The sequence below is a fragment of the Leucopleurus acutus genome (assembly GCF_964270905.1).
Source record: "Leucopleurus acutus genome assembly, chromosome: 15".
NCBI classification, from domain to species: Eukaryota; Metazoa; Chordata; class Mammalia; order Artiodactyla; family Delphinidae; genus Leucopleurus; species Leucopleurus acutus.
The window spans coordinates 14,352,737-14,368,970 of NC_139157.1; the positions used below are offsets into that span (position 1 = coordinate 14,352,737).

The window sequence follows — 16,234 nt, forward strand, 5'->3', positions numbered from 1 at the left end:
CTGAGTGGTCCGGGTATCTATGGGTGACAGTCAAGTCTAGACACAGTTCTAGCAATGAGAAATGAGCAGTCAGATAAATAACCTAGTAGTCAAAAATCAAAGCTTTATGCAGATGGAATCATGCCAAAGATTGGAAATGAAAATGAGGAGGCGGAAGGCTGACAACGAAGTATATGTTAAAATCAAGGGTGGTGAGGTCAAGCAGTAGTCAAGCGTCAAGACGGCGCAAACTGCTCTCTTGCGGTTGGAATTGACCGTACACCAAAGTGTCCAGCTTGTCCTCAGGCTGGCAGGGTTCAGGATGCTCAGTACCTGGGTTAGCACCAGGATACTGACAAGCAGCTCACCTGACCTGATTCACACAGGGAAGGAATATAAGAGCTATTCCGAGGAACAAGGTGATGACTTACAGGGAGTCCTAAACGAGTGAAAGAGAGGGGCTTTAGCAATCAGGGAAACTTACTACGAATAAATAAAGTATTAATAACTAACTTCAGATTGAAGGGAGGCAGAAAGGGATAAGGTACATTCTGTGGTCAATGAGCAGACCTGCTAGTTGTAGCCAAAGGTTTCTTAGGACAGTAGGAAAGAGTCTGAAAAAAATAGGTGTGATTCAGAAGATAGAGAACTCTGAACGTCAGGCTTGGCAGGAGTCTAAATTATAGGTTCCTCGAGGCTAGGCACTACCTTTTATATATCACTGATTATCCAAGCTGAACTAAATACATAATAATTAATTGCTAACTAATCCTTGATTAATTGTGACAGTGTCGAATTGAATTTTATATGGAGACTAGAATTAAGTACATAAGGCAAAAATTGAATGTACTCTTTATTACTGCTGTAACCAACTTTTATGGAAGGCTCACTACAGGCCAATACAATACTAAAAGCTATAGATTAATTCTTACACAACCTTGTTAGGTAGATGTTATTACTGTCCTCATTTGGCAAATAAAGAAACTGGGGTTAGAGAAGTTAAGTATCACGCTCATGGTCATACGTGTCTAGACAGAGCTAAAGTTTGAATCCATGGGGTCTGATTACCAAAGCCAAAGACATAACCACCATGCTACACCATATATGAAATATGAAACCTAACATTTGTGTGCCAATTTTTGATCATCAAAAGATAATTCATGCCTTTAATTCTCAGAAGAGCCTGATGAAGTAGTTAACGTTTTCATGCAAGTATGTTTTCTATGAGACTGGGACCCACAAAGAGAAAGAAATAAATCTAGTATGGGCAGGACTTAACTTGGCAATAGGACATATCCCCGTGAATATCAGCCGGAAGTTGAAACCCCAAAGTACAAAGGGCCAGCCAGCAAACTTGAGCTTGCCTGATCCCTGGGAGCACTGAAAGATATCACTAGGGTCACAACTGGTGGGTAAACTGAGGCAGCAGGAATTTTTAGGCCAACTCCAGTCCTAGGTCTCTTGAGGGAATGACGGGGCTTGGTCACCTTTTATGTGAAAAATCTCTTTCCATCATTAGGTTGTCTAGACGTTATGCTCAGTGACCATGTTTTACCCTGTGTCTCCAAACACCTTCACATAGTAAATGCTCAGTAAAGGTTATCTGTAAATGACTTAGGCTAAGAAGTTTGGACTTGACCTGGCATTTGTTAGGTAAAATTTTCTAAATAACAGTGCCAAAAATGTAATACAAAATAAATATAATAGTAACTAGTCTTAAGCAAGCTTTTAAAGATACCAACCCCTAGGTATAACTTTGTATGTTTCTCACTACTTTTTACTTCCTCAGTCAAACTTAAACTAAACAATGTGTCACCTCCAGATGTAACCAGAACATGTCTTTATAATGACTCCTCACTTTACCTTCAGTCTCTCTTAGGGCTGGTGTATATTTCCGTGATTTCCAAGAGGTCTCACCTCAAGTGTGTTGGTTTACGCCTACTGGATAAGTTTTCAAGGAAAACTCACCAGACTCCTTTGTGTGGTACTTAAACCAGGAACTTCTCAAAATTCACTATCTTTTCAGCCTCTTCCTTTCTCTGTTCCACAAGGCAGACACTAGAAAGTTTCACCAGCTCATGGGACTCAAGTCTTAGGCATGACTATTACATCTTTAATAACAGACAAGAACTTACTGATCTTCTCAAAGTCCTATCTCAACAAACTTTGTTCTTGAACTCTTTCTTTGATGTGGCTAAAAAAAGTGTAGTGATAGTATAGCCATCTGCTCATATCACTATGGACATCAAACTCATTTTGGTGACACTCTTCACTCCAAAGAGATTGACTTTCCAAGCTAATCAATGAAGAGAATAGCTTTGTCCATTCCAACAGGTTTTTCCAGTTGCTGGTTGCTCTGCAAATTTAGCTTGAAATATAAATATGATAGCTAGTGAGGTGGTTCCTCATACTGGGAAACTTGTATACATACCTTTAGCTTTAAATTCTGACCCTCCCTCCCATCATAAAACACAAAATTTAAGATTTGAAAGATGCTCTAGAGACCACTCAGTCCTAAGCCCATATTTTTCAAAAGTGACAACTGAGTTCAGAAGAATTACGTGATCTGCCCAAGGGTCTTGAAAGAGCCAGGTTCAGACTGGACCCTTAGCCAGGTCTCCTTTTACTTGACAAAGTTACCTTTTTTTATAGCAGAATAATCTAAATATTTAAACAATAAAAACAGATGAGCTTTCAACAAATATTGCAACTGTTACCTGAAAATAGTGAACACCCTTGGCCTGAAGGAGAAAATGTCCTTTTTAAATGATATTAAGCAATAGGAAGTAATGAAATATTAAGTAACTCTTTTTAAAATAACCATCGCACACTCCATATAAATGTAATGTGGTACTTCTGCTGTGCAACTAAGCCGAATGCGTTGATGAATGTTTTTGTTGAAGAAGAGTAGTATTTTGTGCCCATAGTAATTGTTCCTGAGTCATAATTTGGTCTGTGTGATATTAGTATCTTACTTATACATGAGTCTACATTTCATTATGATCTAAATGACTCCTGGTCAGTAAGGCAGTGCAGTATAATGAAAAGAGCCCTGAACCAGGTGTCAGGAGTCTTGGCTTCTGGTCTGAGTGGTTAACTAGCTGTGTGACTTGGACGAGAACAATGAGCTGAGAAACAAAGAGGTGGACTAGGGGATCTTTTAAGTTCATTCAGCTCTAAACACCGTTTATTATCCTAATCACAATCATTGAAACAAAATGAAAACACATGAAAATGTATGAGGTCTTAGGCTTATAGAATTTAAAAACAGCAATTTATTCATACAATTACTGCCCCCAGAGTTCTGCATTTTGTAAATACTATTGACAGAAAGGGTCCTTACATCATCTCAAAAACGATTTGCTTTTGCAAAATCAAATTATAGGAACAAGAAAGACTGATTTCTGGAATTTTTGTAAAAACCCGTCAGCATTTCTTTTAACATTCAAGGTGAGATATGGTCATTCGTGAACAGGTAAATGAAGATCCCTCTTCCTGTCCTTTAAAAACCAAAATGATCTCTAAATAAGCAGTCAAAATTACTTCAGCATAAAACAGTGGAATCAGTATTCTAACTATAACTTATATAAAAGCAAAAGTATGATTGTCAGTGTTTCTTGGTTCATTTTATATATGCAGTGAACTTCTACTGAAATATTAAAATAGCCTTCCATTTAATTGTTTTCTAATCCATTCATAACCAATTGTAACATACATGAAACCTACATCTAAATGAATTAGTGAAATACAGCACATCTGAAACAAGTCCATATTTTTCCAGAAGTACTGGTTCACGCCTACTCCTGGTTTTTTTCCTGCCCTATTGTGTCCACTCATCATGTATATAAGGCAGGCGCGAAGATAAAATTCACATCCATATTCAGCACCCCTCACACAGCTGTCAGGAAAGCTAGATGGGGGATTCCTGCACTGAGTATGGAAGAAGGGTAAATGAACCGATAAGTCCCTTCCAAGTGTTAAGAGTCCATGACTCTCTAATTATTTTTCAGTTTCAAATCTGAAAAGTTCATATTTCTGGTTGTGACAGATGACAAAAAATGGTTCCAGTTTTTTAACCTTTGCCAGATAACTCTGAAGGCCCCTCTCACGAAACCTAAGGACTCAGCCATTTGACGGGCATTGGCCCTCGGACATCAGCTGATAATGCAAGCAAAAAGCTTGAAATGGGCTTGTGATTTGGGGCTTGTTCTCTTTTGTGCCTCTGCCATTACTGGGAGAACACGCCTGGACTAGCCTGCTGGAGGATGAGAGACCTGTGAAGCAAAACTCAGTCATCCTAGTTGCTCCAGCCAAAACAGCCAGCTGACCTCCCGACATACGAGTGAGCCCTGCCAATATCGGCAGCTTCCTAGTCTCTCCCTGACATGTAACAGATGCTTCTTGTTGTATTGCCATTGAGATGCTGAGGTGAGGTTCTGCTATGTGGTGAAAGCTAACTCCTATACAGGTTTTAATTTCCAAGCAGATATTCTCCCTTCATTAGAAAAACAGTACTCTTGACGCTCAATCTATTCATAGCTCAACACTTACAGTGTCCTTTCAGTTGTGCTCATTCATTCTATTAATTCGTGCACGCTACAGCTAGTTCTCGACTGTCTATTAGATGCAGGCACTGATCTACGCACTTGAAATACATCAGTGAACAAAACATACAAGCATGTTTTGTTTGTTTGTAAGCACTCATCTGGAGCTTATGCTCTAGTAAGGGAGACAGACATCAAGCAATAAATCATCTAATAATTAATTCTATGGTGTATTAGAAGGTGAAAATGCGGGATGTGTGGGCTGCGCTATTAAATGCAACAATCAGGATAAGTCTCATTGATAAATTGATAATGGAGCAAAGAATCTGAGGGAGGTGACGGAGTTAGGTGCCCAAATATCTGGGGGAATGGCATTCCGGGGAGAGGGAAAAGCTAGAGTAATTGGTCCAAGACATAAGTGCGCCTGACACGTTAAGAACGCCCACGTGGTTTAGGGTAAGCGGGAGAGAGCGGAATAAGAAAAGAGGTGAAAGAAGTAAGAATGGGGAGGAGATATGGTCTTCTGGCCACTGTAATGACATCAGCTGGGTGAACGGAGAAGCCGTGCAATGTTTTGAGAAGTGATATGATTTGATTTCCATTTTTAATGTATCTTTAGGGAGAATAGATGGTAGGGAAGCAAGGAAAAAAGCAGGTAGGGCTTTAGCAATAAGCTGGGAGAAAGATGATGGTGTTCCACGCCAGAGTGTCAACAATACAGCTGGTGAGAAGTGGTCAGATTCCAAAAATATTTGAAGATAGAGCCACCAGAATTTCCTGAACATGAGGTATGGGAGAAAGAGAAGTGTCAAGGTTAACTCCATTTGTTTTTTAACTCCATTTCCTGAGCAATTCAAAAGATGAAGTTATTAGCTAGGATGGGAAGGATTGCAGATAAAGCATGTTTGAGGGTGAAGCAGAAATTCAGGTTTGAACAAATTGAGTTTGAGATGTTTCTTAGACACTCAAGTGAGGAAGACACCTGAGAAGTTGTACACAGAAGTCATGGACTTGGGAGAAACTTTGGGCTAAAGGTATAAACTGGGCAGTCATCAGCATATAAATGGTACTTAAAGTCATGGGATTAGATGATACCAAAAAGGAGCGAGAAAAGACAGAAAATAAAAGAGACAGAGAAAATAACGTGAATTCCCAACCCTGCCTTCTGAAAAAGCTTGGATTCACATGCAGCTACAAGTCTCACAAGGATTGTTGGACTATCCCAAGAAAGAAATTCACATTTACATTCTTTTTTTTTTTTTTTTTTTTTTTTGCAGTGCGCGGGCCTCTCACTGCTGTGGCCTCTCCCGTTGCGGAGCACAGGCTCCGGACGCGCAGGCTCAGCGGCCATGGCTCACGGGCCCAGCCTATCCGCGGCATGTGGGATCTTCCCGGACCAGGGCACAAACCCGCGTCCCCTGTATCGGCAGGTGGACTCTCAACCACTGCGCCACCAGGGAAGCCCCACATTTACATTCTTAATTCATTGATTTGGTTCTCCTGTCATTAACATTAATAAACAGTTACTTCTGGCAAAAAAAAAAAAAAGAGCCAATGTAGGATCAAAGGAAACCTAATTTTCTGGTCTGGAAGCTCATCCCATCAATGAAACAAATTATAGTAACACATGACTATAAATATTCAACTTAGGCAAAAGGAAATATTTTATTTTCCAGCTTTTCATTGGGCATCTCAGTTATTCTGAACCCACAGCATACATTTCCCCATCTATATTATTATTTTTATTATTTTATCACTTTAAAATTGTAACATTAATTTGTTAAATTTATTTATTGTTTTGGAATATTTCTCAAAATTAAATTGCAATGTTGTCACCAAAATAAAGACTAGTGACAATTATTACTTTATCTCAAATTTCTTCTTAATGTGTTACAAGGAAGCACAACCAGGATGGGCAGTGCATGAGTCCTGCACATCAACTAATTTCTGGTGACAATTTCCTTGTCTGAAAAATGAAAACCTTGCCACCAACACACTTCCGAGTTTATCGGGAGGAATTTTAAGAAGTTTGTATAAATCCCTGGCATCATAAAATGATAAACAACAAATCTCATTCATCATGAAGCTATATCTAGCACACGACACCAAAAAGAAAAAAAGAAAAAGCAGACGTGTCTGAGCCAGGGTTTTACTCCCCACAAAGGAATTAGATATTTATACTTAGTACTAGTGATAAAATTGCCATTCTTTTCCTTCCAAGAAAAATCTGTGCTGAGTATTTAGGTAAGATAGGAATTATTTTTAGGATAGGAAATCTACAAGCATACCTCAACTTATTGTACTTTTAATTTTTATTTTATTTTATTTTTTTTTGTGGTACGCAGGCCTCTCACTGTTGTGGTCTCTCCCGTTGCGGAGCACAGGCTCCGGACACACAGGCTCAGCGGCCATGGCTCACGGGCCCAGCCGCTCCGCAGCATGTGGGATCTTCCCGGACCGGGGCACGAACCCGTGTCCCCTGCATCGGCAGGCAGACTCTCAACCACTGCGCCACCAGGGAAGCCCATCTTATTGTACTTTGAAGATATTGCGTTCTTCACAAACTGAAAATTTGTGGCAACACTGCATAAAGCAAGTTTATTGGTGCCATTTTTCCAACAGCATTTGCTCATTTTCTGTCTTTGTGTTCCTTTTTGGTAATTCTCACAATATTTCAAACTTTTTCATTCATATTATATTTGTTACAGTGATCTGTGATCAGTGGTCTCTGATGTTACTTTTATGACTTGCTGAGGGCTCGGATGATGGCTAGCATGTTTTAGCAATGAAGTATTTCCTAACTAGGTACGTACATTTTTTTAGACATAATGCTATTACACACTTAGTAGACTACAGTATAGCGTAAACATTAACTTTTATATGCACTGGGAAGCCAAAAGAATTTGTGTGACTCACTTTATATTTGCTTCATTGCAATGGTCTGGAACCAAACCTGCGATATCTCTGAGGTCTGCCTGTAATCACTAACACTTGTGTTGTACTTTATAAAGTACTTCACATGTTATGAATTGTGACCTTTACAAGAAACTTGTTAAATATAAATTATTTATTTTTATTTTACATCTGAGGATAATGAAACTCATAAAAATGACTGTAACAGGATTGCTCAGCAAATCTGAGGGGAAGCCAGTATTTGGTCCAAGAATTCCATCTCTGAGGTTTTCCCCTTTCCATCAAACCAAGCTAGAATGCCAAGTTCTTGGATAATAATATACACCTTGGAAGTCACATGGTCTGAATAACACTCTGGGTTGGACTAAACCCAGCAGTGGCTGGCCAAAGCTCTGAACTTCCACTGGCCGCTGGTCTTCCATTCTCATCTTCATCTTCCATCCAGGTCTTAACTTGTCTTCCAGATTTTTATTTGCCACTTCAGGTGCAAATGTCCCCTTTGTACAATGAGGATTCTGATGGAAGGGACTAGGTGATTATCCATGTTCGTACTCTTCATAATAGCTCACCCTTAAGCAGCCCTGAACAAATAACTATTTAAATGAATTAAGTCATTATTTCATGGGAAAAAAATATCTTGAACACTCACTTTGCGACTTGCTTAGTGCTAGATCAGTAGGCAGGACAGTCTCCACCATCGTGGAGTTCATGGACAGATGTTGAACAACTAACAATAATAGTGAGGAGGGCTCAGGGAAGAGTTGTTTCCTATGAAAGGGAGAACACAGGAAGCTAACCTAGTGTGGGGCAAAAGGAAGACCTCCCTGAAGAAGAGACATTTAATCTGCCACTTAAGGTTGAAGGGGAGGGAGACAGATGAAAAGGAAAATGCAAGCTACACAGAGACCAGCAGCACTAAGATGGGAAAGTGCATCCCCTAAAGCATGTCTTAAATCCTGCATCTTACTGAACCATCGTGGCTCAGGACCAAATCTAATTATGAGGTTGGGATTTTCAGGGTACAGCAGGCATCATACGAGATTAAATTTCTTCATGTAGATAAATCATGCACTGTTTTGGATCTTTAGGGTACTTTAATAAATGCATTCTACCTTGCTATAAAAGTAGGAGGGGGCTTCCTTGGTGGCGCAGTGGTTGAGAGTCTGCCTGCCGATGCAGGGGACACGGGTTCGTGCCCCGGTCCGGGAAGATCCCACATGCCGCGGAGCGGCTGGGCCCGTGAGCCATGGCCGCTGAGCCTGCGCATCCGGAGACTGTGCTCCGCAACGAGAGAGGCCACAACAGTGAGAGGCCCGCGTACCATAAAAAAAAAAAAAAGTAGGAGGTAAGTTTGTGGTTCTCTCTCTTTTATCTGAAATGAAACATTTTATTTCATATGGAGAGATTCAGTATTCGAATTGGTCTCTAGCCTCGTTCAGACACTGGATTCTTATGAAACCAGTAGGAAAATGTTGTAAAGATTTATCTAGTCACAGCTGTTCTTTACAAGTAATTTCAAATTTTATAGTTGGCTATAACTGTACTTCCAGCTGTAAATTAGGTCTTTATTTGGTGGGATCTGGGGAGTTGTTATACAAGGTGTCATGAGGTTATGTGTGGTATCCCATAGTGTGGAAGAAAAATAAATTATATTGTATTATGGCAAACACTATACATATAATTAAAATGAGATGTTCTCACAGCCTATAGTTTTACAATTTTAAAGCTTGTCGTAAAACTTATACACACGTATAAACTGCCAGAAAGACACATGTTTTCATTTTACGTAACGGATACTAACAACTGCTAAGGAATCTCTATGGGAAATTGTTATGGACTGAATTGTGTCTCCTCGACAAATCACATTGAAGCCCTAACCCCAGTACCTCAGAATAGTACTAAATTTGGATATAGGGTCTTTAAAGATGTAATAAAGTTTAAATGAGGTCCTAAGGGTGGGGTCCTAATCCAATATGACTGGGGTCCTTAAAAGAAGAGAAAAAAACACGACGGATGCACACACACAGAGAAAAGGCCATGTGAGGGCACAGCGAGAAGAGGACCACCTTCCAGCCAAGCAGAAAGGTCTAGGGTGAAACCAACCCTGCTGACACCTTGATCTTGGACTTCCAGCCTCCAGAGCTGTGAGAAATCAATTTCTGCTGTTTAAGTCACCCAGTCTGTAGACTTTGCTATGGCAGGCTGAGCAGAATAACACAGCAGCAAACTAGTATAGATATATATTTTGCACTCATAAATATACAAGTACATGCATGCACACATAGATTGACTATGTGCAGTAATTATCTAAAGTCCTATTTGAAAGCAGTGGGAAGATTTTTATTATGTCTTTGCATGTTAAATTTTTTGTTAGATAAAAATGTGTATGCATAATTTATATTTATGCATCCAGATTGTATCTGGATGTTAATTAAGAAAAACAGAATTGTTTCTATGAAGTGGGGTCAACGTATGGGTACCCTCAAAGAAAAAAAAAATGTTTTGGACCAATTTACAAGTTGATCATTTCAGCTTTTAGAGAGAATTTGAGAGTCTGGGCTTAATCTACCTACAATTGCCAAAGAAGAATATTAAACTTGGACTCTACTCTTTCGAAGTAAACTTTTTGCATGTAGCTGTTTTATTCCTGTCACTTATCAAGTTACCTTAAGAAGCTTTTTGTGAGTTTAATTAAGCCTGACTAATTCTCCAACAGTACAAAGAAAAATGAATTCCTTAAATATTTAATCCATTTATGACTCAAAGTGTCATTTTCTGAATGTGGCTGTTAAATTCTTGGAATTAATTACCCTTTGAATCAAAGCTGCTTTTTCAGACACTCAAGACATATAGTCACAGCTCACACAATGTGTAAATTCAACATTTCATCTGTTCATCAAGATAATTTATTCCAAATGCTGTATTCAAAATCTCAACCAGGTAGATTTATTTATGGCCATTAACAAGGGAATCTTTGCCTATAAGCACCCTAATAATCAGGCATGATTGTTGGTTTTTCCTCTGCCTCCCCCTTTGTCCAAGTGTTAATGAGTTAAAGGTTAGCTTCCCTCTATTTACACAATCGCTACTCTTTTTCATGGCCACTCTGTTCTCCTTAACTAATCTCAAGCCTCCTCTCCAGAAAGATTTTTTCCCATTCTGATCAGCAGGCAGCACCATCATAGGTCTGTCTCTCTCCTTTATATCATCCTAAAACACTGGATGCACCCATTCCTTTATTTCAGTTACACATTTCCTCTTGTTCTCTCCCAGTATTTTGAAGGCTCTTCAAGACTAGAAGTGTTCTTCAAAACTAGATTCCAAAGAAGACAAGGAGATCAGGCAACCACATTTATGGAGCACCTAATATTCCCAGAACCAGACGCCGGATTCCTGTATAAGAAAACTCAAAGGCTGGATACATGAGGAGACAGAAAACCACACATACACACACCCACAGCACAAATACACGGACACAGATCCCGACCACCTCGTGACGCTAGCGCTCAGAAATCACTGCATTGTTCCCAGCTCCATACGGGACACTGAGATTATGGGAGCTGCTAGTTAACTCAACTTCTAAAGGAGAAAGCTGCCTTTTGATTGAAATTCAAATTCCCTAAGGGATGTGAAGGGATTGAAAGATGACAAACTAGCTCTTTAGCTTTCACATGTACAAGTCTCAGTGTAAGGAAAGTTTCTTCCCAGATACCGTTTTCTAGCATTAGGAAATATAAACAGTAACTGAAAAATAATTCTAGAATAATTCGCTGAGCAGTCTTCTTTTCCTTCCACCACCACCTCCCACACACTTTTGATTTTAAATATAAGTATTTACATTGAAAATATGAAACACAAAATGGTGTGTTCAGATTTCTTCTTTTTTAATAAAATGTGTTATAAAAAATAGTTTTGTTGTGAAGAAAAGTGAGAATAGGAAAAAAATTAATTAGAAGAGAAACCACTCCACTCCCATGGTGACTAGAATGGAAATGGCCAGCAGTGGGTGGGGGACAAGGACCTCATGGTGGGCGCCCTGGGTCCAAGGTACCTACCCCCTTTCATCATGCCCACTTCGTAGCACTTGCGTAGCCGGCAGGCCTGACAGCTCTTCCTCCTGTTTTTATCAATCGTGCACTGGTTGGTAGCCGGACACATGTAGTCATTATGTCCTATCGAAAGCAAGAGGACAGAATTAGTATTATTTCAGGAAATTTAGTCGGTCGGAATCTACAGGGAAGCTGTCTGTGGGATGTTTTCACATCTCTTCCTTGGCCTTTCTATGTTGCTGCCTCAACCCATCATCCTTTTTTGTGTCCTCCTTGCAATGCTAATTAAAAAAAAAACTCTCGTACAATTAATTTCTGCCTCCCCAAGTTGCTTTGCGAGTTCTTTGGGCAAATCCCCTTCAGTTCACACAGCCTATATTTGGGGGCATGATGTTTTATATATATATATTCTCAAGGTTAAGCTTTCTCAGTAGATAAGGCTTTTTTTTTTTTTTTTGGACCCAGGCCACCCACCAAAATTGTTGTCCAAATAGAGCTGTTAGAACTTTCAGACAGAGGGTTTCAAAGTGGCCTTTCTTAAAATATAATTTAAAGAATCTTTAAGTAGGTCTTCAAACGCAGCACAGGACACCTAAATTCCAGTTGCGTGGTGGTGGGCTGTGGTGGTGACCAAGGTCGATCCTTAAGGTAGTAAGTCAGTTCACCACTCACTAGCTGGAAGACACTGAGCAAGTTGGTTAATATCCTTAGGCCACACTTTCCTCCCGGCACCGCTGCATAACATTATTCTAAGAACTAAATGTGAGACTACATGTCACGGGCTTAGCACAGTGCCGTGGGTAGGGCAAACACTGAATGAATATTAGTTGTTGTTGCTGTTATTTTATTCTAAATCCTCTTTCTTTTCTCTCTTGTTTATTGAATCTCTCTCACTCCAATGCTTCCTTCTAATTGGCTTTTTTTTTCAAGGTTTATTAAGATATAATTAGCATATAATATTGTGAAATTTGGGGGGAGCCTATGAGCTTCATGAACTTGGATGTCCAAATCTCTCCCCTGTTTTGGGAACGTTCTCATCCATTATTTATTTAAATAAGCTTTCTATCCTTTTCTCCCTCTCTTTCCCTTCTGGTTCTCCAATAATTCCCAAGACTGTTTCTCTAATGATGTCCTGTAATTCACATAGGTTTACTTCACCTTATTGGCTTTTATCATGTCATGCAAATCTGACCCACAAAAAAGGTCTCCCTTGATCCGCAGCACTCTCGAACTTCTATCTTATATCCTGTCCCTCCTTCTCAGCTCAGCACCTGACAGATGTCTGCACTGGAGGTCTTTTTCCTCCTTTTCTCCTGCCTGGCTCAACCCACGTCAATCTGCTTTCCACCTTTGTTGCTCCACAAAAACAGCTTCCCAGAAACCGCCAGTGACTTCTGTTGCTGAATTCAATAGACACTTTCAGCCCACATCACACTTGACCCATCAGAAGTATCTGACAGTTCCTTCCTTCCTCTTGAAACATGCTTTTCCCTCGGCTTCTGTAACACAAAATGCTCCCAGCGCTCCTTCTACCCCTCAAGCTGGAGCTTCCCAGGGTTTGCAGATTTGCCTCCCTACATGCCACAGTAATCCAGAGCTGCACAGGGCTCAATGCCAGGCCCTTTCCTCTTCTGTGACTCTGAATTCTCCCACCAGAACATCTATCTCACGCCTACGGCTTTCATCACCACTAAATACAGGTGACGCACAGACTTAAACTCCCAGCCCAACCCTCTTCTCTGAGCTCTGGGGACAGGTATCCAATTGCCCACATGCAGTTTCTGCTCTAAGATTTAGAAGTCACCTCCATTTCTTTATCCCTCAAAAGAAGTCTGGTTGATAATGCACAGAATATTAAACTTCACAAATTAAAAAGTATTATTGCCATGTTTTTATAAAGCAGCCCATTTATATGAGTCTAAATACTTGCACCTCTTGGGAAAACATCCTGAATTTAGACTAAAAAGATGATATGTACTATTTTAAAATATGCTTTCCATTCACAAAAAACAGTGAGTGCATATGCGACCTTCTAATTCAGATTCTCTGTTTAAGTCTCCATTTTCTCATTTAATAAGGGCAAGACTCAACATGTAGTGAAATGTTTTAACTACAGACCTCTCTGTTCTTTATTCAACTTAAGGGTCAGCCCAATTAGAATAGGGTGGAGTGGGGACTTGATAAGAAATGTTGGTCTCATAAAACTCGATTCTCTATCTTTAGATATACATTATAAAAGTCACTGTATAAACAAGCTCAGATTAAATTAACATCTGCATTCTTCTATTGCATAAGAGGAATCAACAAACAGTTAAAACCTTGTAACTTCAGGAAGAGACCACACACTGCCTGGAATACCCAGGCATAGTTATTACTTTTAGAATCTTCCCTATTAACAGGGGCAAATTGAGGAAATAATAGAATCAGAAATAAAATTTACCTGGGCAGATATAAACTCTAGGCAAAAGGTGTATTCTTCTGACATCTCAAAGAAACTCTTAGTGTTTGGTCTTCTATGATGTTTATGTAGTACATGTTGACTTATTTTAAATCTTAAAATATAAGTTTATATCAGAAGAAAACAGTTAATAATAATTTGAACCAAAAATTACTTTGATTCACTTTCTTTCCCAAAAGCCAGAAGTTCTGCAAGCCAGAAGATGGGAGAACTGAATTGGGTCCGAAGTCAATGGTTAAATCTTATGTTTGGATTGGTCAGCCATCGTAGATATGTATCTTTATAAAATCAAGTGAAATTCCTGAACTAACATGTTTAACACATAAAATATGCGGGATTTGTACAATCGAATTCATCCCTTAACAAGAATGAAAATAGACGCACAAAAGAACCAAGTTCATAATGCAAACCTTTTGTGACAAAGCTGGGCTTTCTCCTGCCTAATGTACGTGAACATTTAGAATTGACAGATTGGCAACAAGAAAAAGTTAACAAGTACTTGTTTCATATAAACAATTAAAACAAATTCTTCTTAACCAAACACCATTAACAACTATTTATTTCTAAGTCTTCAACTTGCATCAGAAGAAAGGAAAACACGAAAGTTTTTTGTTGCCTAATGAGTATAATTTTGTAAAGATGTGTTCTTAAAGCAACTGATTTAAGTTTCTTTAAGAAGAAATTTCTTTTTAAATGTTATTATTTGGTCTTGTAAAAATAATGGAAGAGAAAATCTTATTGAATTAGAGTTCATTTAAAAAAAAAAACTCGCACCAACAATCTTAATGAAACATACAGTGTCTTTACTGAAGAGACTGAGGAACTCTGTGTACCTGTGACCAGATCAGCCCCAAAGTTCCTCTTGCACAGAATGAAGTGCAAGAGGCCAAATCCAAGATGTGAGCTGCAAGTGAAGGTTTGGAGAAATAATCACTATTTTTTTTTTTGCTCACCAAAAATTAAAGCCTTTGAGCTAATGTAGGGTTTGAATAATAGGAAGCGGGGGTGGGAGAAGGGATGAGGCAAGCGAACCGTAAGCAGGAAACGTGAAGGGTCGGGAGAGGAATTACTAGGAAGCCTGTAAGCAGGAATTACCAGACTCACCCCCGGCTCCAGGGGCCTCACACAGAGCTCTTCCCCAGGCCTCTCTGGGATTCTTTTCCTTGACTTTTCATTTCCCCCTTTCTTCTTATTTTTCCTCTTTCAGCTATTTTTGCATTATTACCATCACACAGAAAGTCTATTTGTTAGTTACCAATAAATAAATAAGGGTTTCCCTGGTGGCGCAGTGGTTGAGAGTCCGCCTGCCGATGCAGGGGACACGGGTTCGTGCCCCGGTCCGGGAAGATCCCACATGCCGCGGAGCGGCTGCACCCGTGAGCCATGGCCGCTAAGCCTGCGCGTCCGGAGCCTGTGCTCCGCAACGGGAGAGGCCACAACGGTGAGAGGCCCGCGTACAGCAAAAAAAAAAAAAAAAAACAAAAAAAAAAACAATGGCCCATATTCAGAGATTCAAAAGAAATATAACAACAGACCAAATTAAAACAAGCAGGGGAGGATGTGGAGAAAAGGGAACCCTCGTGTACTGTTGGTGGGAATGTAAACTGGCGCGGCCGCTGTGGAAAACAGTATGGAGGTTCCGCAAGAAATTAAAAATAGAACCACCATACAATCCTGACGCGCCACTTGTGGATATGTATGCAAAGGAAATGAAATTGTTATCTTGAAGAGATATCTGTACCTCCACGTTCATAGCAGCGCTGTTCACACTAACCAACGATGGAAACAACAACCTACGTGTCTGTTGACAGATAAACAGATAAAGAAAATGCAGAATATATATAATGGAATATTGTTCATCCTTAAAAAATAAAGAAATCCTGTCATTTTCAACAAGGTGGATGAGCCTGGAGGGCATCAGTTAAATGAAATAAGGCAGACAGAGAAAGATAAATACTGCATTGAATCATTTATATGTGGAATCTGAAAAAAACAGTCAAACTCATAGAAACAGAATAGAAAAGTGATTGCCAGAGGCTGGGGTGAGGGAAATGGGGAGAAGCTGGTAAAAGGGAACAAACTTTTAGCTGTAAGATGAATAAGGTCTGAGGAGCTAACGTATAACATGGTGACAATCGTTGGTAGTGCTGTATTGTTTAATTGACATTTGCTCAGAGAGTAAAACTTAAATGTTCTCACCCAAAGGAAAAAAAAAAAAAACAACAGAGAAAAAAGTAAATATATGAGGTGATGGATGTGTTAGCTAATTCAAAGGGGAGAAATCCTGTCAC

The 16,234-nt window shown here is 39.6% G+C and overlaps 1 protein-coding gene across 4 annotated transcripts in view; it reads right to left on the bottom strand.

Moving 5' to 3' along the window:
* ESR1 (estrogen receptor 1) overlaps window positions 1-16,234 on the bottom strand; it is a 248,406-nt gene that overhangs the window by 168,674 nt on the left and 63,498 nt on the right. For all 4 annotated transcript variants that reach the window (XM_082855517.1, XM_082855519.1, XM_082855518.1 and 1 more), the window contains one exon: window positions 11,492-11,608. In XM_082855517.1, coding sequence (XP_082711643.1) covers window positions 11,492-11,608 — 117 coding nt within the window. The remainder of the gene's footprint in view (window positions 1-11,491; window positions 11,609-16,234) is intronic.